This window comes from Lycorma delicatula, chromosome 2 (assembly GCF_047948215.1).
Source record: "Lycorma delicatula isolate Av1 chromosome 2, ASM4794821v1, whole genome shotgun sequence".
Taxonomy (NCBI): Eukaryota; Metazoa; Arthropoda; class Insecta; order Hemiptera; family Fulgoridae; genus Lycorma; species Lycorma delicatula.
Genome location: NC_134456.1, coordinates 192,412,927 through 192,440,689, shown reverse-complemented (window position 1 = coordinate 192,440,689; position 27,763 = coordinate 192,412,927). Strand labels below are relative to the sequence as shown.

The 27,763-nt window shown below is 29.5% G+C and overlaps 1 protein-coding gene across 1 annotated transcript; it reads right to left on the bottom strand.

The window, feature by feature from the left end:
• Positions 1–580: 580 nt before the first annotated feature.
• LOC142320021 (serine protease inhibitor dipetalogastin-like) lies at positions 581–26,972 on the bottom strand. The gene is made up of 9 exons (XM_075357701.1): positions 26,957–26,972; positions 19,948–20,163; positions 18,678–18,854; positions 13,612–13,767; positions 11,885–12,055; positions 7,894–7,970; positions 7,776–7,842; positions 3,977–4,170; positions 581–613 (listed from the first exon to the last, which is right to left on the bottom strand). Exons 1-9 carry the CDS (start codon positions 26,970–26,972, stop codon positions 581–583), a joined length of 1,107 nt encoding a protein of 368 aa, XP_075213816.1.
• Between the last annotated feature and the right edge of the window lie 791 nt (positions 26,973–27,763).

Sequence of the window (27,763 nt, the reverse complement as noted above, 5' to 3'; positions counted from 1 at the left end):
TTATTATATGGAACGCTTAAACATTGTTTATTATCTATTGTTGTATATGAATTGTCTATTACATATATTTAACATGTATTTTTTTAAACAAAATTCTAAATTAATAACAGATTTTGATAACAGTAGTATCTTACCTTTTTTTTATATCAGTATCATTTTGTTAAAAACAGTTTTATTTATATTACAAATCTTTGTTTTTTCAGTGGAAGAAATGATATCTGTAAGTTCTTACCATACAGTTTACAATTTCATTGTATTTTTTTTGGATTAATTTTTACATAAGGTAACTGACATTGCTAAATTCAGTACCAACTAGTGAAATATCGCCACCAGAACCTCTAGGAACACTATAGAAAATCAATTTCTAAAATTGTTTACCAAATTTGTTATCTGAAATAGATTTCCAAAACCATTTCTTTTTTGTATTATATCTTTTTTGTAAGGGTGAAGCCTGGTAAGTTATAAATCCGTTGTCTGTTTTTTTTTTAAATAAATAAACATAAATTTTTCTTTAGTAGAAAAAAAATTTATTCATATAAATTTTGTTAATAAATTCCATAGGTTTTCATATCATTGTGATTCATACAGCTTCCATCATGTAAGTACTCAAGTTCTGAAAAAAAATTTAGTAAAATGATTAAGAAATAATATTAACAAAGATTAATAGATTTAAAATTAGACTTTTAGGGCAAAAAAATGAATGATTTTGATAAAAAATTTCTATGAATCAGCATGAAAATGTAAACAATCTTAAATTTCAAATCTGTAACATCTTTCCCAACTAAAAAAGATGTATTTATGAGTAAGATTGTTTATTTTCTCCAAAAATAAATTATTTAATGTAAGAAGCTCCGAAATCACTTTAAAATAATGCTTTAAAAATCACTTTAAAAATATAAATTAATAATATAAAACAGTAATATTAATCATTTGTCTTCAGGGATTCCAGCTATTTATTCTTTATTTGTATTATTTTTACTATTTTCTAATCCTGTTAATTTAGACTGTTATTACACACTAAACACTTCATATATTTGGTGAATTGTTTACTTTTATAAACTGGATTCTTAACTCTACCTTCAGCAGTACAATGTTTCCTTTATTTCACAAAGTCAATTACAAAAAATTAAAATGTTAAGATAGTCAGCAATCCCACAGACAATAAAACACATCATAATTGAATGTGTGCTGTTGAGTGGAAGTGTTAACATAACGTTGGGATCAGCCTTTGAGCAATATGGACACCTGGTCAAAAACATTTTGTTACTCATACCTATACTAAACAGGAATTTGGCATAGCGGGCTGCTTTATAAACTAGCGCAATCGGCGATTCCACACCGCTATGTCAGACTGATACGGTCATATCTGCTAGACCGACGTTTTGTCGTGCGAGTGGGAGAAACAATTACCTCTATCAGAGAAATAGCCGCTGGAGTTCCCCAAGGAGCAGTGCTTTCTCCTTTCCTGTACACTTTGTACATCAACGATATGCCGCTGTCGGAAGGAGTTAAAACGGCCCTTTATGCAGACGATACGGCATATTTCTACGAATCCGCAAATTTGGATTACGCGGTCCGGAGGCTCCAAAGGCAACTGGACTTAGTGGAACCGTGGCTCGATATGTGGAGAATCAGGGTCAACGGTGAAAAATTGGTGGCCGTAATGTTCACATACAAGACACGCAAACCGGCCAGGCAGCTAGAAATCTCAGGGGAGAAAATCCCTTTTGAGAAAACGGTTAAGTAAGTACCTGGGGCTGGTCTTGGACAGGCGGCTTACCTTCGGCGAACATGTTAATTATGTGACCCGGAGGGCTAAGGCCGCCAGAGCCTCACTATACCCAGTGCTGAACAGTGCCAGCTCGTACCCACTGGCAACTAAGTTACTTATTTTTCGGCTGTACGTACTGCCGATTCTGACATATGCTTACCCGGCATGGGGGGGCAGTGTTGAGCTCCTCGCTTCAAAAGAAGATTGAGGCCGTCCAAAAAATTGCGTTGCGGACGATATTTGGAGCTCCGTGGTTCGTCAGGAACGCCACTCTCCGATCCGATGCGAGATTGCAATCCGTGTCCGAGGTGGGGGTGGCGCAGGCGCGCAGACTGTTCGGGAGAGCGGCTGTGTCCAAACACAGTCATCTCCGGGACATCTGCCGAGAGGACCCAACCCCGACAGTTGTAAGGAAGCGGCCTCACGCCGTACTGGACGAACCACCGTGATGGTGCGGTGCGGGAGCCGAGAATCGACAAACCAGGCTTAAGGGCCTCCATATCCCATGAGCCATAAAACGGAAAAACGCGTTAGAAACGTTTCCGGGGTCGCGAGTGAATAAGTTTTAAGTATTAATTGTAAAACAAGGCAACAAGTTATACTGTCTCACTAAAAGACAACAGAATGCGGTAAGTTTTTTTTTTTAGCGTGTGTATGTTCTGTTTCTTTTGTTACAGATACGTGAGAGACGTGTGCGTGGAGCGATTCGTGCCCACTTGGTATTGGTCGTTGGATCACCGAAATAGAGAGGGAAACGCCTTTCCTTCTTATCCCGCCATCCCAAAATAAAAGAAAATATAAATATATATATATATTTTTTTCGTGTGTGTGTTCTTCTTCTTTTGTTACAGATACTCACAACAGCCACCACAACAAACATAAATGGTTTCTTCACTGCGGCCACGCGGTCCGCCCAAACCCTTCCCGGACACATGCGTGTCTGGAGATTAATATTATGATGTGTAGTAAAGAACCTGCTTCTTGCTTCTTCTACAAAGGCGATCGCAACCCCATAAACGCGATCGCGAATAGGTATCATCAAAAATTGTAAGTTCCCTATTCCCTTTCCTTTCAAGAAAGAAGAAGCCCAGCAGACACCAGCTCAGCAGCCACTGACAGCATGGAAGAAAGAAGAAACCTGCACTTTCCCCCGTTCAGCCCTTCGGGGCCACGGGAATACCAAGGTTAATGGAATGTAACTTCGGTTACTGCCAATTCTCGGAAAGTGCCGGCCAAAGAAGAAAGAAGAGGTCATCGGAAGAAGAAGAGGAAGAAGATGAAGAAGAAGGAAGACCCTCTACTCGACCCAACATCACGGACAGGAGTCCGGAAAAGAGCCCAGCAGAGATGCGTCCTGAAAGGCAGCCATCACAGAAGTGGATGAAGAGCTTCTACTTAACATTTCCTTTAAAACTTACAATTAAATTAAAATTAAAATAAATCAGCAACTGCGACCCCTCCGGAGAAGGGGGCGCATTGCTCCCTCTATACAGTTAATGCCCCGTTGTGGCGTATTCCTGCTAGCCTATGAAGCGTTAGCACCGAAAGGACTTCAGTGGACGGTCTGAAGGGGAGTTACGTCGGGAGGACAGGTTTCATAAGCCTAGCCTTCCGCGGTCGGCCCATAAAATGGGTTTGATAACGCTGGTTAACAACGGATTGGAATGCAATTAAATCCGTCCTTAAAAATACAAAATATTAAATAAGACAAAAATTGGAAAATTAGACCCGTCAAATAAAATAAACCTTTAAAAACACGCCCGATAGAATCATCCAGCAACAAGGGACACTGTCCAGGTTCTGCGATCTGTAAGGAGAAAGTAAACTCCCGCCAACTTTGTATTCCATTCCATTCCCTAAAAGGTTGGTTGGTTTATTTGGAATGACATACCAAACCTAACATTTGAAGTCTTTTGGATACTTGTTTTCAGATATCTCCAACATAATATGTTCTGATACACTTAACATTTTTGAACACTGATAGATTTTTTTAATCTTTAAGTGTATTTAGATGTAGTCCTTTTAAAAAGGAAGATATCTGACAAAGTTAAAATCTTGGAACCCTACTATAATCTTTCATAGGAAAATTTCATTTAAATTTCTTTGTTTTCCATAATTTTGGTTGCTATTTTCTGAAGATAAATCATTATGTAACTTTCTATTTTATAACTTTGAAAGAAAAAATTTATGTATAATATTTCTTACAGAAATCTTAACCTTTGAACATGCTGAATACTTACGACGATCTTTTCGGCTGGAAATGCACCACAAGGCATTTGTACTGACATATGTAACTCCATCCATTCCACACACTGGTTGTCCTTCATCTTGAAGCTCCATAATTTGCAGACATGGATCATCATCGGGTGAACATTCACCATCATGCAGCCATGTAAGATCTAATACAATTTAGTAGGTGAAAAAAAAATGGAAACCAGTCTCTTTAAAATATGTTTACAAAAGATATAAGTGTTTCATCAGTGAAAATAAAATTCATAAAAATTAACTTTTAGTTTTACAAAAATGAAACGGATTTTATTCTGAAAATTGATTCATAAGAAATAAATTCAATAAGAAATCTTTATGATCATAAAAACAATAAAATTTGTAACAATAAAACAATGCAGTTTTCATAACAATTTACAAATAAATAAAAAATACTATCAAAAACTTACAACTTAATTTGAAATAATATTACCTCATAACAACTGCAGACCAAACCACAGTATGCAACAGTTGATCGTCCCAGTTTCATGCTAATTACTCCTAAAACACTGTCATTAATTAAAATTCTGCTTCAAGATTATATTCATACCATAGCAGTCAAATCCAATTAAAGGTAAATATAATTTTAAGCAAAACTTCTGAAGACACTGAATGTGTAATCAGGGATGTTACTAACCACTAACTCAAATGATAGGTTAACCAACTTTACAATCATTTACATTAAAAAAATGTTTAACAGTTGAATAAAATTGAATAACAAACAAATTCATAAAGGAACTAATCAGTATAAAAAATATGTTGCACACAAAACTGTACTCAAATTCTACAGTTTACTTTATAATCAATAACATTCATGTTTTTTCATATTTAAATGACTAAAACATCTCTGAGAAAAAATTAACATGTTTGTTTGTTTTTGAAATGTTGAAACATGTTGATTAAAAATACGTAGCGCTGTTTGTACTAGTTCACAAATACAGACTATATAAAAATAGTTGTCCATTACTTCAGTAGTGTGTTTCTAACATCATTAAAATAAAATTTCCTATAAACATAGGAAAACACAAAATCATAATTTTGTGTTTTTAAATAAAAATTATATATATAGAATGGATTGAGTTACTTTATGAATGAATGATGATATTTGGCCCTATTTTTTTAGCCGAATTTCCCATGAAATTAATAAATTTCATATTTAATAAATTTATATTATTTTTTAATATAATAAATTTCTCATGAAAATTTTATATGCATAGATTTATTTTAATTTGTTATTCTACAATAGTTCAAAAGTCACTAGTCATAGAAAGTAATGTTTTTTATTAGCTAAAATTTTAAACATTTCATTTCAAACAAAATGACACTTTCATTTTTTAAATTGAACTTCAAACGGTTGAGTTATAATGGAAAATGTTAGTCTGAGTCTATGCTCAAATTGCAAAATAACTATACCAGTTTTCATCAGTATGATAATAATAGTTAATACACTCGAATAGTGTACACATTCCTTAAATACGACTTAACCAGTCATGTTTGACAAAAAATTCTAAAAAAATTTTAATTTAACTATTATTGAAAAGAAAAAAATTATTTTATTAGCTCAAAATTCAATAGCATTGATATTGTACTAAACAGCGCCGGCTTTAAGGTAGGCCGACAGGTTGGTCACCCATGTATACAATGTCTTGGTGGTTTTATTTTACTCAGAAACTTTTTTTTTATTTTTACTCACCATACACAGGCTACTAAATTTACATTACCTGGGTTCTTTATATAGCAAACAAGCACCTAAACCCACATACCCTAAGCTCTTTTCATTACAGATGGGACATAAAACCCACAAACAGTTGGTTTCTTAAATTGTAGATAGGCTATTTACTACTATTGTTTTTTCGTGCCCCCTGCCAACCCCGGAGTTGTACATTCAGACTTATAAAAAAGTGCGTGTGCAATGACCAGAGTAATGAAGGTTATTGCAATTGGAAACACTTAAGTGCCGCGATAGTTGTGCATGAAAACATTGCTAATCATAAGAAATTGTATGTTCAATGGTCTGAAGCAGAAAAAAAGATTAAAAAATAAAACGATTGGTGATTTAGAACAATCACTAATTGCTAGAGAAGCGGAGCATTGGAATAATGTAGTTCATAGATTATTGAATATAATTTTATATGACAAAAAATAACATGGCGTGTTGTCGATCTTCAGATAAAATTTTCTCACCAAATAATGGAAAGTATTTAGGATTTATTTAAACATTTGCAGATGCCAAAGCAAGAAAAATTAATGTTTTTAACTAATGCACTATAATGTAACATTTTTGTAAAAGTATTATACTTGTTTAATAGAAGCATAAAAACAGAGATATTTGATGTAGAAGTGTTAGTGTTTTTTAATTATTACTTCTGTATACTACAAAAAAATACAATTTTTGTATTTCTATGTAAATATCACTCGGTGTGAGTGTGTTATATATATATATCATTATGTGTGTGTGTATATATATATATATATATATGAATTTATATTATGAATCTGTAGTTTAACATCATAACAGAATATAATAATTATTATAAATAAACTAAAATAAAATAAAAATATAAAAAATATTACTTACTGCTTATTCTGTTTAAAAATTCACATTAGTGCTTTCAAGGTGTGCTTTTAATATATATATATATATACAGGTGTCCCATATAAAACGCAACCCATCAATCACTCATCCATGAAATGTCAGAAGTCAAGCCTACTCCCCTACTCGTTACTGAAATGGACTCGTCCAACATTTGAACATCGCGGCGACGCAGTAGAACACTACCGATAGTAACAATGCAATCATAATGTTCAGTGTATTGCTAGAAACAAAATGGTGTTTTCGCTAGATGAACGTGTTTTCATTGTTGAGTCGTACTAAAGTACGAAATCAGTGGTTGCAGTGCAAGATTTGTTTTACCATAAATACCCAGATAAACCAGTTCCTAACAAAATATCAGTATTAAGGATAGTTGCAGAATTTAGAGAGACTCCCCACGTTTATCACGAAAAACAATTACACCCGCAGAAGTTGGGCGTGTGGTGCGCGATATCGCGGAAGAAATAATCGGTCCTATTTTTTTCGAGTACACCATTAATGCAGAACGATATCAGGATATTTTATTTCAGTTCATCGCACTCTTGGAAGAGGAAGACGGACACTGCTGGCTACAACATGACGGTGCGACATCGCACTACGCAGGTTCAACTTGTGTTATCAATCGTGTTATCGGTCGAGGCTTGTGGCCACCAAGATCTCCAGATTTGACTGCGGCGGATTTTTTTCTATGGGGGTTACCTCAAAGAAAAAGCCTACAACAACAAACCACGAACACTTGAACAATTGGAAGTCAATATTGAACAAGCTGTATTAAATATCCAGCCACAAACTTTGAAAAAGTTACAAGAAACGCTGTAAAAAGAATTGAAGCTTGTATTCAAGAAGATGGCGGCCACTTCCAACATTTACTCTAAATGTAGGGTAATGGATGGTAATAATAAAAATTACATTTACACATTCCTTTTTATTATTTCAATACCTACCAATATAAGGTTGGGTTGCATTTTATATGGGACACTGTGTGTGTGTGTGCGTGTGTGTGTGTGTGTGTGTGTGTGTGTGTGTATATATTTATATATATATATAACATTTGTTAAATATATTTTTACTACTTATTGTAAAGTGTTACCTTTCTTTATTTATAGCTAGTAGTGTATTCTTACAAATTTTACAAAAATTTCTTACATTTATCCTTTTTACTGGAACACATAAGATGATAAATAGTCATATGTGAGAGCCCATCACTACCACACACAATGCCATAATCACCAATGAAATCAATATTATTTTCTGTAGCATCATTACTTTCTATTATTTTTGCCAAAATACATGCATTTTCTTTTTCATCAGAGCACTCTCCCATAAATTTCATTTCCATATCTGTAATACCAAAAACATTACTTTTAAATATTACTTTAAGCAATATCAACTATAACTATGGTCATTAACAATTACTTTCAAATGGTATCAATTCCTCCCACCAAAGAGAAAACAACAGTAATCATTTCATAGATTAGCTTGGTTATTTAACTGATTCAGTGTTACTGTTATTAAAATTGCAGCTTATTCCCCACTACTATTTAATTTTCTGTTGATACTTCATAAGTTATTGGAGATTAACTATAGTTTGATATCAATGTACATGTCATTTTGTACTTAATTTTTACTTCTAACAAGAAGTAAGCCTTCCATTCAATATAATCACAAAATAAATATTAAAATTTTTCTTTGAAGATCTACAAAAATACTACAAAAACCACAGCTAAAAAGTACATCAATCATTTCAAAGCGTTCATTTTTCACTGTAAAATTTGAATTATCATTTTCTGGATAATCTCTTCCAAATTTTTGATCAAGCCATTTGCTACATTTCTCTACCTCTCTTTCTTACACATCACTCTCCTCAGATCCATCCAATATTAACATCACCATGCCCATCATGCACTCTTAGTAAATTATTTGGCCTCCTACCCTCCTTTAAATTTAGTATTGGGGAAGTAATTTAATTTTCCTTCTTCCATTCTCCAAACCACCACACTTTGTCTGCATTCCAGATCTTCCTAACAAAGAAATTTCAATTCCTTTCCTAGCTGTATTTAATTATTTTTATGTTATCCTAGCAAACATAATTATTCCTTTTATTATCCTACTTCATTTTTCCTAAAATAATTCTTTTAGATTTCATCTCAGCCATCTGCAGTGTACTTTCCACCTCTTTTCTCTGTAACCATGTTTCATAGTATAGAGTCATATTGAATTAAACTCAATAGAATAACTTCTTGCACTGTTGTGGGATTTTATTATCCAAAATAAGTTTCTGATATTCAATACTCAATCTTACTACTTTTATAAATTTAAAAAGCTTGTTGTTTATTCTTGACAATCATCACCTGAAATACCATCAATATGCACTAAAGTCTCACATAAAATGTACAATTAAGAAGAATATAATGAATAATTTCTCTTGTGTAGGATGACCATATGTATTTTAGATCAGAGTTAATTTTAAGTAAAAGCATCTGCAAGTCAATGTGGAATGACTTCAACAAATACTTCAGTCTCCAGATCAGATGTCCATTCATCTAAGAAACAAATAATATACCCAAGCAATGCACATATTACTAAAATCAATGTCTGTAAACTGCCTTACAAAAATAGGAAGAACATACATAAGGTTTGATCAAAATGTTTGTGCAACTTTTTATTCACCATGCTAGAAATCCCCAGTTGAAAATAGTATAGTTTAGATTTAATAGCCAAATAAGTTTCTTTACTTATTATGATTAGTATTCAACTTATTATTTGAACTATTTTTTCATTAATTTTTAATTTATTCATTTATTCATAATACTGGCCTCAACTGACTGATGCCTAATTACTACTTAACTTCTTTTTTCTATGATGAGAAATGAATTTTATAGATTATGAAAAATGCCTCTATTTGGTAATATTTTACATTTGTAACTGTTGAAGACATTAAACAAATATTGAGAGAGAACTAAAGGCAGTAAAACTACATTCAAAAGATACAATGATTACAAAATCAAATAATGGGCTGCTTTTGGTTAATAATATTACAATTTATACTAATTTCATTGAAAATTTAATATATATGGACTTATATAGCAAAGCTCAATGCAAGAGTGCAATCGAGGAATTTGAAATATAGAATAAAGCCTCCAAAATTCAAAAAATGCTTTAGAGCAGACTATCATAAGTATTATTGTTTGTATAACACAATTAAAATCTGGGTAGATAGGACAGAAATTAGTAATTGAGTTGATGTACAACCAACAAACAGTATACATTGTAATAACCAACTATATGCTACATGCAGTTATCTGTTTCATGTAGTTGTTAGTTATCCTTATTTTTATTTCCATTGATAGATTTGAGTTAAATGAATTAGATACATTTTCATCCATTGATGGGATCTTGTAACTGAAATATATTTTCTGATAAGAAATACAAATTTACAAGATAGACATGGATTGAAAATTGAAGCATTCATAAAAAAATTGAAAAAACTACATTTCTACTAAGAAAATTAAAATAATTATTAGTTTTCATTACTGTTTATAGTATGTAATTTTTTTAATTCATTTTTTTAGTTTATTATGATCAAATTATTTAGTAAAAAGGCAAAACACAATGATCTGTAATATGTAAGAGATAAAATCTCACAAATGTAAATAAACAAACTGCTATATCTTCTTAATAGAAAATGATTCTCTGAAAACTGAATTAGATTATGATAAAAAAAATATTGTAATAGATTTTTAATTATCTGTTTGGAAAATATGATCAATGACTATCAGAAAATAATTTATTAGTAGTATTTGGAAGTAGTAACTATAATATATAATATTATCAAAATCTATTTTCAAGCAATATGTCTATAAAATACTTCCCACTTTTTAATGGGACAAAAAGCTTAAATTTTATTAAGGGAAGTCAACAGAAAAAATTCTAAAAATATAAAATTGCAGCCCAACAGAAATGGTTACTTAAATATCATGTTAATAGTATGATATTACCAGTTCCACTAGAGATAGCAACTGGAGACTTTTTCAACTGAAGTTTTTTTTCATCAAAGAACATGATCCACGACAAGGTAAATAGACTTGTGATATATGGTATATAATCTTTCAAAATTTCAGGGATCCAAAGTTGCTTGTTAAAGGCTGAGTCTGCCATCAATTTGTACGACCTTTCAGATTATTTACAAGTTTATCTAATAATTGATTAAGCAGATAACTAAATAATATTTCAAAGTTATAAACAATTTTGAAAAAATAAACATATACATACACATACCCTAAATACATTACACTACTTTTTAGGCAGTCGTGAAAAGTACTTGAGTCCAATCTGACCCTCCTTAATCAAATGATGTTTTTACTTTAAAAATTGGAATATTAAAAGTATAATTGAAAAAGAAAATCAGATACTTAGTAAAAACTTTAGGATTCAGGCTGATCACCTAGACCAATGAATATATAATTATAAAATGGATTTTCAATAAACATCATGTATTTCTTTATTAAGCAAGTTTATTGTTTCTGGATATAGAGGAAACATTAAAGAACTGATCAAAGGTGAAAATGATGTAGGATTTATTAATGAAAACCTAAAAACATAGTTGGTTAGGATATGTTAGAAAGAAAATTTGCATAAAGAATGAAAATGTGGTGATAAAAAATATATATATAAATAGAAATGCAAACAGACCCATTATTAGATGGATTTTTGAGGTTATTGATAATTTGGTGAAAATGGTGGTGAGGGGTTACAAAGCAAAAGTAGAGGAAATTGATGTACGGACACTGATAGTAATGAAAACAAAGGCCCCCCTCCCAGTGAGCTGCATTGCCACAAGAAAAAAATATAAATTTTGACAGTTTTTTTTGTAAGGGACTTGATGTTGCAAATATTAATTCTGATGTTTGACTAATTTTATAAAAATTATACTTGTATTAAAAAAATAATTTTAAAATTTATAAATTATTTCAAAAGTGAAGTTGAAAGCCTGTTTCAAGATTTTAATTTCATAATACATAGATAAAACTACCAATTTTATCACAATCATATAATTAATTTTTAAAAAATAGTCCTTAATCAATAGAAGAAATAACAAACTGAAAAGTATCATTATTTTCACAAGTACTGTACTTTTTATAGAAAAATAAAGGGATAAGCCCAACTTAAAGTTCTATCTTACAACTTTTTTTAAATAATGAAAAAATTATTTTTTTTTTGTTAAATTATACATAAAATTTATATTTAAAACTAACGTGGTGCATAGCAGCTGAATACATAAGGATTTATGTAAGTAACATTGTTTCTTCCACATACAGGATTCCATTCAAAGCAACCTTGAGCTAATGCACACACCTCAGCTCTGGATGGATATATTGATGTTACTTCAGTAGCAGAACATCCACCAGAGTGAACCACATCCAGACCTGTAAAATTCAAATAATAATAATAATTACAAATATCTTTTAAATGTCTGAATTAATAAAAGTTTAACAGCTGTGATTTATACTACAGTTTAACCCCAATTTATATACATACACAAAATTGCAATAAGAATATGTCATAAAATTTCAATTAAATTTCAGTTATACAATTCTTATTGATCACAATGGTGTATAAATTATGTTACTTCAAATGTTTTTTACATTATGTTTTTCATATATGAAGATAATGAATTAAGAATCTTAAGATTTTTATAATTATATCATAACAAACTATTTTATGCCAAGATCTTGGGCTAGCACCTTCCAGATCTCATTTAAACTTGATTACAATACAATAATAATTTAAAATTCATTTAATTAATATAAACATATACCCCATGTTAACAGATAATTTTTTTCCTAATGTGAACATTGCAATCTGTTCATTCTCTCTTTTTCTGTTTAGCCTCCAGAAGGAGGCAAGAGACATTTGATTATACAGATAATTAAGTTACTAAATTACATCACTACAGACTGTAAGCCCAATTACAGTTTAGCAGCTGATTATAATCAATCTCAAGTTGACCAATCTTAAGTCAATTATGAAAAAGTAAAATCACATTATACTGAAAGCATGGACATTTAAATCTGCTTAAAAATAAGTATCTCTTTGAATACAATTGAAACCATTATACTCAAACATAGATCAACAGTTGATCAACATCACAGACAGTAGCATGGATGAATGGTTAATAACAATATTTTGACTAAATTATGCATAGATAAGTAAACTCTTTATATTTACAGATAAATAAGTAAACAAAAGCTTCAGCAGTTTGTTATCCCTGGAACACAAAGCTATTAAATATGGAGAAGCAGTAATTTCTATGGCTATTAGCTGTTAATAATTGTCAACAGTAATTTTTTTTCTGGAAGCACAGCAAAATGTTATCAGCGCCCTGACACAACATTACTGTAGTAAACAATTTAAGTTAACCACACTAAACTTAAAAATTAAATAACAGTAATGTAAAACAATTAAAATGTTCAATATCATAATGAAAAATATTCCTCATACAATACAGCATAGATAAAGTGCATATGCCATATGCTAAAGGTAAAATAAAACCACAATGAAATACAATATTAAAAATCTAAATTAAAATGACAAAATGGCTTACACCAGATAGCATAAATAGACGAAACATGTTACAGTAATATAATTAAATATTTGAATACAGATGCACGGCCTTAAAAAATAATGAGACGGTCAATAACATCGTCATTAGTTCCCCATAATATTTTGGAAGTTAGCACCTAATTTAAATTTCCGACACAAAGCCATATAACTCACACAGTCCACAAGGATATGGTGTACTATTAGTTGACAGTCACAGTAAACACAATTGGGTGCATTGGTCTAGATCATGAGATGTCCATCAGTGAGTCTAATGTGCCCAATCCCAATATTATCATTATAGTTTGAATTTAAATGAGTTCAATTTTGAATACACATTTTTACATGGTAAATGAATAACATAAGATAACAATGAACTTACTAGAATGGTAGTTCCGAAGGCAGCGAACCTGGTCAATATGAGCATAAGTATGACCATTTGAGGCACAAACAGAATCAGATCCTTTTGCAGGGTGACTGGCAGCAGTAACACATGGATCTTTTGTACTACATTCTCCATTTTTCAGAACAGTTAATTCTTTAAAAAAGGAAAAAAAATTAATCTAATCAACATTAAATATTTAAAGTAAAATCTCCTCATTAATGCATTTATTTTTTGTGAAGTAATATTCGTAATATCTATGCAATAAGCATTACATGTCCACAATTTTTTTTCTTCACAGTGTCAAATACAATTAATAGCAACAACAATAAAAATATGATATTCTGTCAGTTAATAAAGAAAATTTAACAAAAATGAAGCGAACACTTTGTTTTCTGTTCTCATAAAGCATTATTTTGAAGAACAGTGGTTGAAGTAACTTAGTATGTTCATTAATCACTGTATGTTTTTGCATTTTTAGTTTGAATATTTTTATTTTTTTGGATACATTTTGAAAATTTGTTGAAATCCCCAAACTAAGTGAATATTTAAAATGATAAATAAAATAAAATTAAACACAGAGAGAATACTACCCTACTAAAAATGAATTTTAAAAATAGAACACCAGAAAGAGGAAATAACGTATAACATTATTATTGTGAAAAAAGAGAAAGAAGGCAACCATATATTTAATTTCTGTTAAAAAAATTATTTATTAAAAAATAATAAATTTGATTACTTCAATATCCAAAAACTTTCTTCAAGAAAGCACATATAATATGAAAAAAATACATCAATCCGTTAATAAAGCCTTTCATTAGAAAATTATAAGGAAACAAAAAATAAAACAAATAATATGTTAATAATATTAATATAATATATTTTTTATCTGTCAGATAAAAAAAAACTATTAACACAAAAAATTAATAGTTTCTTTAAATCAAAACCACAAAATTAAATTTGTGATAATTTAAATTAAATCTGATCTACTGTATAGTAGGAATAATACTAACAATTTCATAGAATTATCTGCAAAGCACAGCAATTACATAACTTCACCAAGCAACTGTCAACAACATTCAAATTTTAATTACAGATGGTTTAAGGCTCAAAGTATTTTTGTCAATGGTATATACTGTTCAAATAAATACTACATTTGGTGATTCATTTATTATTTTTATTATTATTGACAAATAATTAATGACACTTTTCTTATATTTTTATGCAGTAAGGAAAAAAATAATCTAATGCATGTGTAAATCATGTAAAGTTCTTTCTGTCACAGGTTCAATGCTGTAAGTGTGTACTTGCATACAGTAATTAGCAGACAACTTTTTCCTTTAGAAAATAAGATTAATACATAAATTTTGAAATTTAAGTAAAAAAAATTTTCAATATTTTATATGTTATTTAAATCTCCTCTGTAACTTATTAGGAAAGAATAGGCATGTGAAATTCACATTCATGTAACTTTCCACTGAGTTATTCCACTTGACACAAAGTAATTGAAAGAAGACGAACTTATCATAATTTAAGACAAAATTTGTTATTCTAGCTATCAAAATATAACAATTTCCATTTTAAAACTATTATTACAATTCATAGATTTACTTTTAAAAAAATATTTTCAATAATAAATAAAAGATTATTTCTTATTGATGTTATTAATATATTTGGATTTTATACAGCAGAATAAGGGCCTTCTGTGTTGGAAGAGCCAACCAGATGAAAATTAAATCAGGAATGTTTTAATAACAAAAACATAAATATTAAAATTTACACAACAGAATTATAAAGTATGTGAATTAATAAATTATTTAAAATTTAATTGCTGGGAATGTATTGTAATCAGAATGTTATTTTAAAAACAAATTGGGAAAAAAAAACTACACCAAAATTTTCCAGTTATCAATATAATACAAAATAATATTGTTATTACCAATATTTTTACCACAGTATAGTAAGTATTGAAAATTAATACACATACATAAATAGATATTTCGGAATAATTGAGAAATACAAAACAAAATTCATTAAAAGAGACTCAGTACCATATACTGATAAAAATCATACAGTAACTCATACATTCATTCATTCAGCAAACATTTTTTCAAGTAAAGTTAAATTTATTATATTACAAACACCTTTAAGTAAATATAAATTTTTATGATAATAGAAAATACATAAACTGTATTGTTGTTTTATCACACTGATTTCTGGCAGAGAACATAAATTAATCAATATAATCTAAACCAGTTGTGGAATTCTTAAAAATATGGATACTAATATGGATTGCTTTCATACTGACATAATAATGATTTCATGAAAAATACTTTATTATTAATATTTGTCCAAATTATAAACCATTTATTTAAAATACTGCTGAAAATATTTGTATAATTAATTAGTTATTTAGCTTAACATCTATAAGATTACAGATTATAATTATATATACAGAGTGTAGTATCTCTCTTTCATCCAGAGGTCCTGGTTTCAAATCCTCGTCAGGCATTTTATGCAGATTTTGAAAATATGTATGAAAAATGTGCATAATTTTTCATATGCTACAAAAATTCCACTTACATATCCCACACACAAGCTTCAAGTTTATGTGGCAATATAATCAAGCAAAAAAGAGATTAATAATTTTCACCAGGATTCATATATATTTATATACCAAAAAGATTGATAAAGTCAAGAACAACTTTCATTTGAAGTATTAGCTGATACCATCAATCACTACTGAATATTCAACTGAAAATTTTATGAAAATTAATTTATAGCAAACAAAGCTGATTAGTAGTTTATAGATAAAACAAAGTGATTGCAAAATAAAGAAAAAACAAACACTGTTTTTTCAGGGAAAGTTAAACCTATTAATAAAAACCCTTCAGAAATTAAATTTTTAGAATTGTGTATTTTAGGAATTGAAGTTAATTCTACACTGAAGGTGGATATCACATACATATGTACTTCATCAAATGAATAATTACATTTACGTGTGAGTTTATCAGGTTTAATGTGAGCTGTTATAAAATATTTTTTTCTTTATATTAATTCATAGTCACTTATTGCATGCTATTTTACTTTAAAATCTTGTTTCTAGCACAAAAATTGCCTTTTAAGCTCAAAGAAGAGTATTATTATCCCTATAGTACTATAAAAATTAATTTATGGAACTTGAAATTCTTGCAAACTTTTCATTTATATTTTACTGTCAATAATAATAATAATAATAATAATAATAATAATAATAATATGTACTGACTCATAAGAACAATGACTTAAATTTAGAAATTTAAATCATATTTAAATGTGTAAAAAATCTAATACATACATATTAAATACAATCATTTTATGAAACAGCAAAGTAGTATTAACTTTTGAACTGTGATTTTTTTAAATATTACTGCCCCCAAACTTAAAGAAACTGAATAGAATTAAGTAGAAAATTAGATATGTACTAAAAATTGCACCTTAACCTTTCAAAGAATTTTTTTAATTATAAAGGCACTTAATATGACTTTTGACTGATTATTTTGAGTATATTTCTTTGATTGATACCAGATTATAGCTGATTGGTTTTGTTTTGTTATATAATGTCTTCCTTCCATGTATTATGTGGTTTTTTATATTATTCTGGATTTTCCATGTGTACAGTAAATAGTTTGTAATTATCTGATTATTGTAATACTTTCAGGCAAATAAATCAAAGTGAAATAAAATCTTAAACCTCTGGAATTGAGCAAAATAACAAAGTTAAATTGCAGAAGATTATTATTTTTAAAAAAATTATCATCATATCTTACAAATAGTTCATATTTTGAATAACATTACTTTAAAATATGGCATTTGAATCAGTCTCTTCATAAATATTAACATATTTTAATTGTACAAAAATGACCAAATTTTCATATTAGTGCAACAAATAACCTGAAGTAATAACATTCCATAATATGAAACTTTTCTACTGGTTAACTCATGATTGCAAAATCAGCTGATTTTCAAAGTTGAAAGTTCTATGGTTCAAGTGTTTGTAAAGGCAGTTGTTTTTATATGGATTTGAATGCTAGACTGTGGATATCAGTGTTCTTTGGTGGTTGGATTTCAATTAACCACACATTTCAAAAGTTGACCTGATGCTGTTCCAGACTACATATTTACTAGTATAATTACACTTACATTGCACTACATCTGCAGCTATGTCAGGCCTGGCAAGCTGGTAGCAGTAATTCCATTTGTTTAAACACATACACTCAGACCTGGCAGTAGCTGGAAAACTGGTTGGAGAAAACAAGCAATATGGAATTTTAAAAAATCAGCACTAAGCAAGAAAGCAAGGGGAATAACTAGGATTGTTATGGGTGATGAGACAAGAGTGAGTAACTTCATCCATCTATTTTGTTTTTAATAAACATTATTTACCAATAAACTCAATTTTTAATGTTGCTTATGCATATAACTGAATATAACTGATACTGTGAATATAGAGTAGTACTGTGAGAACTAGTCTAAATATCAATGACTAGTATTTCTGAAACCCAAGAAAAACTGTAAATTTGGTCTTGCTGTCAAGCTCAAATTTTTCATTTATTTTCTTTTGTAAACTCATATGCATTTCTTATTTATTAAATAAACGCATATATAAAAAAAATAAAACTGTAGAATATTTCTATGTATTATAAACATCATAAAACATTTTGAAACTATTACAAAAAACAGTCCCTGAAAAATATACACATACAAAACTTGCATGAGCGTTTCTACATTTTATAACTTCACAAATTTCCTTAACTTTGCCTTTCATATCTTCAATCAATTTTCAGTTCCACATATGCTAGCAAATTCTTTTCTGTCATAAATAATCAACAAATTACTAATATGGTACAGAAATCCCAAAGGATATAATGACCTTAACTACTTTGTAAAAAGGACAATCTCTTTTTTCTCGATAATGGTAATCCCTGTTACAACAAGAAATAGCACAAAACCCATCTAATTTTTCCACAAAACATATGGAGACACTAATTATTTATTTTATTATTCAGAATAAAATAAAGCAATACTTAATTCTGGATTGATAACATTCTTGCACTGAAGAGCTTCAATGTTGGCGTAGGTTTTACTATCAGATCCACAAACAGGTTTATATATAGGTGACCAAAGACATCGCCCCTTGAATCTTCTATCCCCTGTTGTTGTATCATTTGTGAGACATGGGCCTTTATGAGCTATTTTTACTTCTGTAACATTTTTATGAAGAAATTATAATTTTACATGACTGATATCAGAAAACAAAATTAATTTTAAAAAAAATTATTGGTCTATTTTATACTGTTATTTAAAAATACATTTGGAAGATGTTACTGTAAAACTCCTGTTCAGAATAAATTTTTAATAGATCTTCAAAAATGTATTCATTTTTATTAGTCCTTTATAATTTCAATAACATAAATTAATTTTAATTTTATTTAAATAAAATAGAACTTTTATAAAAATGAAAGTATTAAGAAAGTGAGTCTCATTAAATTAAAGCTGTCTTTCTAAAGTTCTGTATTTGATTTTTTGAGTTACATTTTTATACTTCTGTTACATACAGACTATGGTAAAATCAATATCTCTTTGGCCTTCAGATTAATCTTCAAAGGCAGATATAAGAAAAATAAGGGTATTTACATGGTATTTTATCATGCAGAAGAGAATAAAATAATAATTTTTTTTATGAAGATTAGAAGAACTAGTATAGGAATACAGGATACATTTAAAAATAGTTTAAGAATGCAAGGAGAGAAAATAACAATGTTAGGATTCGCTGATGACATTGTTCTTATAAAAATTAAATTAAAAGAAATAAAGTAAGAAGTAAGTAAGAAATAAAAGTTATAAAAGTAAGTTAAAAGAAATACTTAAAGGAATAGATTTACTCCTCAAGAGAAATTCAATCTAAAAAAAAAAATTAAGAACAAATAGATAATGAAATGGACAGAGTAGATGTTATATTAAATGAGAAGATATGTGAACGTTATGTAGGAGTAAAAAAAGTCACCTATCATGCAGTAAAATTTCAAATTTCAAGATAAATTAAAGAAAGTAAAAAAAAAATATTGTGATTAAATAGCAGAAAAAATTATAAGTGTTTCAGAAATTTAAGGCTAAATAAATGGCTCCTCAATTTTTTAAAATTAAATTCATAAAATATTTTCTTACTATACAATAAAAATAAATTTATAAAAATTTTATTCCGCAATAAAAATGTCATCTAACAATATAAACCAAATATACAGGATCTCATAATTAGCACAGAATTTGTTATAATGATAATTATTTAGAAATTACCTTTCTCTTTTGGTAGCCAAAAATTAATACAACTAAGGTATACTACGTTAGCATAAGTAATTCCATCATCCCCACAAACATGTCCACCAAATAAACGATGGTCATCAAAACTTGAACAGTCACTGTAAAATTCTGCTAATTTTAAATTACTTTCCTTGTCTAGTAATGGTTCTAGTGATGTAGTTCTTGCAATAAAACACAGAACTAAAGGAGCTACTGAAAATGAGTAAAAGAATACATTACAATAAATTCATATAAATTACATCAACACATAGACATTTTTAATAACTCAGGAATAACAGATTAAAATCTATCTGTATCTTAATATTAACATTTGTCATCCATACTAGTAAACAAATGAATTCTTTACCAAAGTTGTATAATTTTTCCTCTACCTAGTTTTTACAAATGTCCTAACTGTTTACAAATTTTCATTAACATTATTTCTGCTGTAGTCAACACTCAAACTCTCACTTTTTTATTATAAAATGCCTGATTATAAGCCTGATTTAAAAAGCTTGATTTTAAAGAAGCTTAGACACATTGAGTAGCTGCATTTGATAGTTATGAAAGTGACAGCCTATGTTTAATCCTGCTTAACTTGATATAAGCAATTTCAATTGCTAATCTCTTATGTGCTAAGTTTAAAACATGAATTTTTAACTCAATATTGCAAGCTATAATGATGAAATTAAATAAAATAGCAACTTACATAATGTAATATATGTTCTTTAACTATAATTAAAATCAGGCTAGTAGGAACAACATCGGACTTGAACATTTTTACTGCAGCTGCAGTTTGTGAAAGAATATTATCATGTTTACTCCAAAACGTGGAATATATTTACCATGATAATAAATAAGCAATTAATTAATCCAGAAATCCGCAAAATATATCTATTTAATTAATTTATTTATATTACCAGTACATTTATTTACATTTGTAAATCCTATAGAGGTAAACAAATTACCTGATACATAGGAACTGGATACAATCTAATATTAGCAAAATAAAAAACTTATTACTAAAATATATTATTCCATGAAATTCAGCAGATAATTATATATATATATATATATATTTTCACTGATTACATCCTATGCAGCATGCATTACATAATATGTTGTCATGAAAAAAATTTTCAGCAAATTCGAATTATTATCTTGAAATGTGTAGTTACAAGTTTGAATCAGACTCCTACAGTCACTAGTAAAGTGACCAGAATGGCTAGTAAACCCATTCTGTGGGTTTTCTTTTAACAGCAGGTCTTCCATTCATAAGTATTCAAACATCATTTGGCAAATCATTAAATGCTTCTACAGCAATACAGAAATTTCTAGTACCTACAACTCCATTCATTTTAAGCAGTGCGATACTTTTAATTCTCTTAAATTAAGAGTATTCAACTCTTAATTTCTCATATTTATAAAATAATGATTGGTAAAAAAAAAAATCTGTTCCAAGTTGAGCAGTATTTTGTTATTTCATAATTGTTTTTCATTATTATTTTTAATATCCTATTTAATACGGTGTAACTTTATTTATTTAGGAATCAGTGAGATTTCAACATTTAACAACATCTTAAGAGGTTAGGTTACGTTTAAAAGGTAATATTTAACTACCAAATTTTATTTGTAGTTTTCAGAATTTTTCTAATCTGTTTCAGTATGATAGCCACTTAAAAGTAAATCTTGACTCTCGGTAAAGGTAAAAATTTGTTTTTTCACTGAACTATGTGTTTAATAATACTATTACGTAATTACAGTCATAATTTAGTTTAATACTTGATGGGAAAACTGTTGTAAAAGAAAGAAAAATTTTCTTAAAACTGCTATTAACAAAAGCTATTATTTTAACATCCAATCATAATGAATAAGATCACCAAAAACATATTATTCCTGAGAAGAATGGAATTCCGTTCAAAATAAAAGAAAATATTATTTTCAAATTCGTATTTATTTGTTTTAGTACATTGAAATGTACCAAATTCATCCAGAACAATTAAATCATAAAAAAGTTTCATCAAGCTTTTCTAGGCAACATATACTTGGGCAGTAAAATGTTATTAACCAAAGTTACACATTTAAAAAGTGTATATTTCAACCTGTGGAATTTCCTTCTCTTTTAGTCTTCTGCTGGAATCCAGCCCTCTGTAAATAAATTTAAAAAGGTTTTCTTAGAGCGGTGATTCCCATTAAAAATGTTATACAAGTGCCTTACAAAATTGTTAATAAATTTTAAGTTTTTATTTTTTTAAATTATTCTTGTTACAGTTCATCATGACTGAGTAAATGCAAAAAAAAACTATTGTTTGCTTAAAAGAGGCTCTGTTACTAATGCATTTTAATTTTAAAAATAGCTAAGATTCCAAATAAAAAATTCTTTGATAACTAAATACAATTTATCAGTGAAGTAAGACAATTTTATAATGCACATTTCGCTGAAATCTGTTGATTTATTCATATATGATACCAAGACAAACTAACACATATGACCTAGTGGAGTGGACTGATTTGCTTAATTTTTATATAAAATCTAACATAAAAATTATTCCTTGAGTAATGTGTAGCAAATACACCTAGATTCATAATTGGATACATATTGTTCTAGATTTTATGTATTCATCCCTTAAAGGCAAATTTTGTTGCTCAGTGGCTGACAAAATGTTTTCCTTCTTAGTTTTCATACTGTAATACCACATACAGTAGTAGTATTCTAATTAAAATTTTTGTTAAAATATAATAATAAATGCATATAAACTGATTAAGAAGGATATTTTTATTTTATACAGTCCATATTTCAAGTATTCTGTAATTTAAAGAACAGATGCAGAATATCTGCTGAGAAAAGGGCTTTTGAAAAATGAAGTGATTACTGATAACAAAAAGGATCCAGATTGAACTGAAAGAGAGGTTTGGCAAATAATGTTAAACTGTGTGTTTTGCTTTGGAAGCAAAACTTAATAAAACACTGAGCTCTTCATCATTATTAAATATTTATTATGGCTATATACATATTCCCATAATGTCATTATGGGAATAATGACATTATTTCTTGGGGCTCGCTCAAAAAGTCTTGAGTTTTTAAGATACAAAATTGAGCTGTCAGATCATTTTGGGCCCATAAGTATGAATCATATTGATCAGTATTTAGAAAATTACGTTAACTTATTCTTGTATGAGTATTTATATTTATGAATGTGCAATCTTTATTAAAAAAAATTGTCACTTATTATAAAAAATAACAATATTCACCTTTAAAAAACTTGACAAAGTAATTGTTTTCACATAATATGACATAGTAGTTCGCTTACAAGAAAGGGTCTTATTTTGCTTACCTTGCCATTTTTAATAAATTTCCAAACCATTTGAAAAACCTTCCTACCAATTTTTCTAAAATACAATTAAAAGACTTTAGTTTACAAAAAAAAATATTACACTATCAGTTAATTTACTAATTAAAAAAAACCCTGATTTACATGCATTCCATTCAACATGTACATTAATGTGTCCTCAAAATAATTTTAATTGCACCTTTTAAATTGTGAATTATTTTATAGTAATTTTTTATATTTAATGAATTACTATAAGTTGTTTACATCAAAAATTAATTTAAATGTCAGGAAAAGATTTTTGAAAGTGTATGTTTGGAGTGTCGCTTTATATGGAAGTGAAACTTGGACAATCGGAGTATCTGAGAAGAAAAGGTTAGAAGCTTTTGAAATGTGGTGCTATAGGAGAATGTTAAAAATCAGATGGGTGGATAAAGTGACAAATGAGGAGGTATTGCGGCAAATAGATGAAGAAAGAAGCATTTGGAAAAATATAGTTAAAAGAAGAGACAGACTTATAGGCCACATACTAAGGCATCCTGGAGTAGTCGCTTTAATTTTGGAAGGACAGGTAGAAGGGAAAAATTGTGTAGGCAGGCCACGTTTGGAATATGTAAAACAAATTGTTAGGGATGTAGGATGTAGAGGGTATACTGAAATGAAACGACTAGCACTAGATAGGGAATCTTGGAGAGCTGCATCAAACCAGTCAAGTGACTGAAGACAAAAAAAAAAAAAAAAAAAAGAATTTACCTGTATTGTTTTACATGTTTGTATTTAAATAATCAAATAGATTCTAATAAAATAATTAATATAAATAATTTCAGCATCAAGACATGTCCATTTAAAATTATATATGATGGCTGCACCTAGAGTACTATATTATGATGAGATGTGGGTTAAGACAGAAAGCAGGAGCAACAAATAGAAGCTGCAAAAATTCAGTTTATGAGATTAGTTAAAGGACATTCCAGGATGGACAGGCTTAGAAATGAGTATATTCAGACTGAACTGCAGATTAAAAGCATCACTGAGGTTCGAACTTGTTATCGTATCAGATGGTTAGAATATTTACAGAGAATAGATAGCAGACAACTACCATGAACACATGAAAATATCAACCCAAGAAAAGGTGAGACCCAGGAAGATTTGTACAGTTTTAATGTCGGAACATGTTTCACCAGGAAGCTAGTATTCATAGACAGATGGATGGGCAACCCACTAAGCAAGCCTGAGATGCAATGCTGAAAAAGTGGCAAAAGAGATACATCTGGCCGCTGGATGTATGGGATCATTCCAGATTTATGGGTCTGTCGGTGGCATGGGAAGGTCAACTTTTGGCTCAACCAACTCCTGACAGGCGATGGAGCTTTCATTGCCTACCTGGGGTGAGGAGGAAAAGAAGAAAAGACGCTGGGTGTATATTTTCTGGCCTGGAAAATACAATCAGGCACATCTTTTTCAAGTGTGACAGGTGGGCGGAGGACAGACAGTTGTGTACAGCGGTCACTGGGAGGTTGGCTACTGACAATTTTGTTGATGTCCTTCTTTGCAACAAAGAAAACTAGAACTCTGTTGCAGAAATGAGTAGGACAATACTGCAACAGAAGGTGATGGATGACAGAGAGGAAGAAGGAGAAGAAGATGGCAGAATATAATATTTTGCGAGAATATACTATTTTCTATCTTCCTTATTAATTTTAGTTTTTTTACATTGTGCATTATGTGAAAATATATGAATATAATCATTACATATATACATTATATATCATCATATATATATATGATGATATATATATATACGGATATATATATTATAAGTATGTATTGTTTGCTACAGAGCTGAATCAAAGCTGTTTGTGGTAGAGTCAAACCCTTGCGGCCTTGACTGCTACCAGGCTGGAGGGGAAGACAGCCAGGCCAAAGAGGCAGTTGGAGACGCTTAGGGGTCCCTGCTGCTGATGTGTTCAGGACTCATCCAAGTAATCCCACAAGTGTACAGCATGCTCTGAGCCAAAAAGCAGGTTGCTAATTAAAGTTGTACATCAGGGCATACTATTAGGGGGAGGGGTTTCAGTCAGTGAGAACTTGACACTTGCCATCTATACAGGCAGATGGAGGCTGACAGAGCTTTCCCCTCCTCTGAAAAAAAGAAACCTAATATCCATGAATCAAAGATTCATGGATATTAGACTTTAATCACATCTATTTTTCAATCTTATAATCTCTTTTTATATTAAGCATTTATCTTAAAAAACATGATCTACATAACACATTATTATGCATCGATCAAAATAAAATACTTACTTATTTATTGTACAGAGTGTATTATACGAATTTGAATCACAGACAGTCGTAAAGAGGGGAGAGAGTAATTGGATAGCCTGAAATGTGACTGTAATGAAGAAATGTAAAAAGTGAAATTAACAGAAATATTAAGAAGAATAGAAGAACGGAATTTGAAGAAGATTAAGAAAAATAGTTCTTTAAAAAATTAGAAAGTTATATCATAATAGAATGATATGACCGTTCAATCGTATCAACGAAAAATCTGTGCAACACTACGCATCTACTTCAACTATCGTTTTAATAATATGTATGTTAAATAAAATGTCTAACCGAGTCATAATGTATTTTCAAAAAAAGTAAATCAGAAAATGTAGAATATATTAAAAGTTATATTATGATTAAGGTGAGAAAAAATGTCTAGGCCACTGAAAAAGTAAATCACATTTTACCAATAGGGAATAATAACGTAAGACCCATTACAATAGAGGGTAGGTTTAAATGGCATTAGATTACTAGAGTGTTTTAACCCACCGGGTTGGTCTAGTGGTGAACGAGTCTTTCCAAAAACAGCTGATTTGGAAGTCGAGAGTTCCAGCGTTCAAGTCCTAGTAAAGCCAGTTATTTTCCTGGTTACCGGTGTTCTTTGGTGGGGTTGGGTTTCAATTAACCACATATCTCAGGAACGGTCGAACTGAGAATGTACAAGACTACACACTTCATTTACACTCATACATATCATCCTCATTCATCCTCTGAAGTATTATCTGAACGGTAGTTACCGGAAGCTAAACAGGAAAAAGAAAGAAAAGAAGATTACTAGAGTGAAATAAAATCGAAGAGGTTTTAGACAAAGGATCACGGGGCTTTATCCGTTACCCACCACTCTAAAAAATTACGAAGATTTATATAAATTATTTATTATTAGATGTGAATTTACTCAATAAAAATGTACAAAGAAATAGGTTTTATTTAGCCTTCTCTTAAAAATAGACAAGCTTAGACATAGAAAGTGCCCGAAAGTAGCATCCGAATGCATAATTTCCCTTCTTGAATCACGTTAATATCGAATGCGAACACCACTCTCTTCGTTATAATTTCATTCAAATCATTTGCGAAATTATAAATCAAAATAATACAGATAGAACCAGAATACGGACTATTTTAACAAAATAATTTAAAAGTAAGAACATTTTTGAAATTTCGTAATTTATAACTAGACCGCTTTAATTACTTTGATTAAAAATATTTTTTTAACAACATTCCTTTGATTAGAGGATTCATATGTAATTAAAGTATTTTACTCATCAGTTTAATTATTGCTTAATATAGCTTATAATATATTATTTACTCCTGATTAAATTCCGTAACATAATAAAGAGTACACTTACCGGATAGAGATATCATAGTAACGAACACTACACTTTAACGATCAGTTCATATCAAGCTGTAAATATAGAAACAAATTTGCTTTAGGCTAGTATTTAGTGTTTCAATTCAACGGTGTATGACAGTAAATGATTACTGATCACTACCGGTATGTTAATTTTCATTACAATAAAAACAGGGAAGTAATAATAAAAAATATTACTCCTTTTCCCTAAACATTAACATTACATAATAATTTTAGTTAAATCTTTCAAATTGATTTCTCTCTGTATCTTTTATAATTTTGTTCCTTTTAAAATATACAAGTAATAAATAATTATATTCCAACAGAAATATGCTGCACAAACATTTTTAATATTATTTCATGAAAAAAATTAACGACCTACTTTTTATTTCCTATTACACTGTTTATTTTTCACGAAGGACTAACTGTGTTCAACATCATTTACTAAGAGTAGAATTATTTCATCTATCACTTACTTCCAACTTCTCAATAAGATTTTTCCCCAAATTTCAAATAACTAATGGCAATATTATTTATCTTAATTGTAATATAGTTAATACTGAAATATCATTACCGTGACTTCAAACATTTAAAAGTCATAAGAGTCATAAACGTAATAGAATCATTGTACAATGAAAAAATTCAATCTGCCTTTGCGCCACATAAAGAACAGAATTGATAATGCCACATGCCACGACCCCTACATAAGATCAGCCCTGTTACTACAGCGAAACACTACTTATGTAATCTCGAAGCACTGTAGAAGTAAAACTAATATCTTTGACGGTAAAGCTCAGTAGAGGCT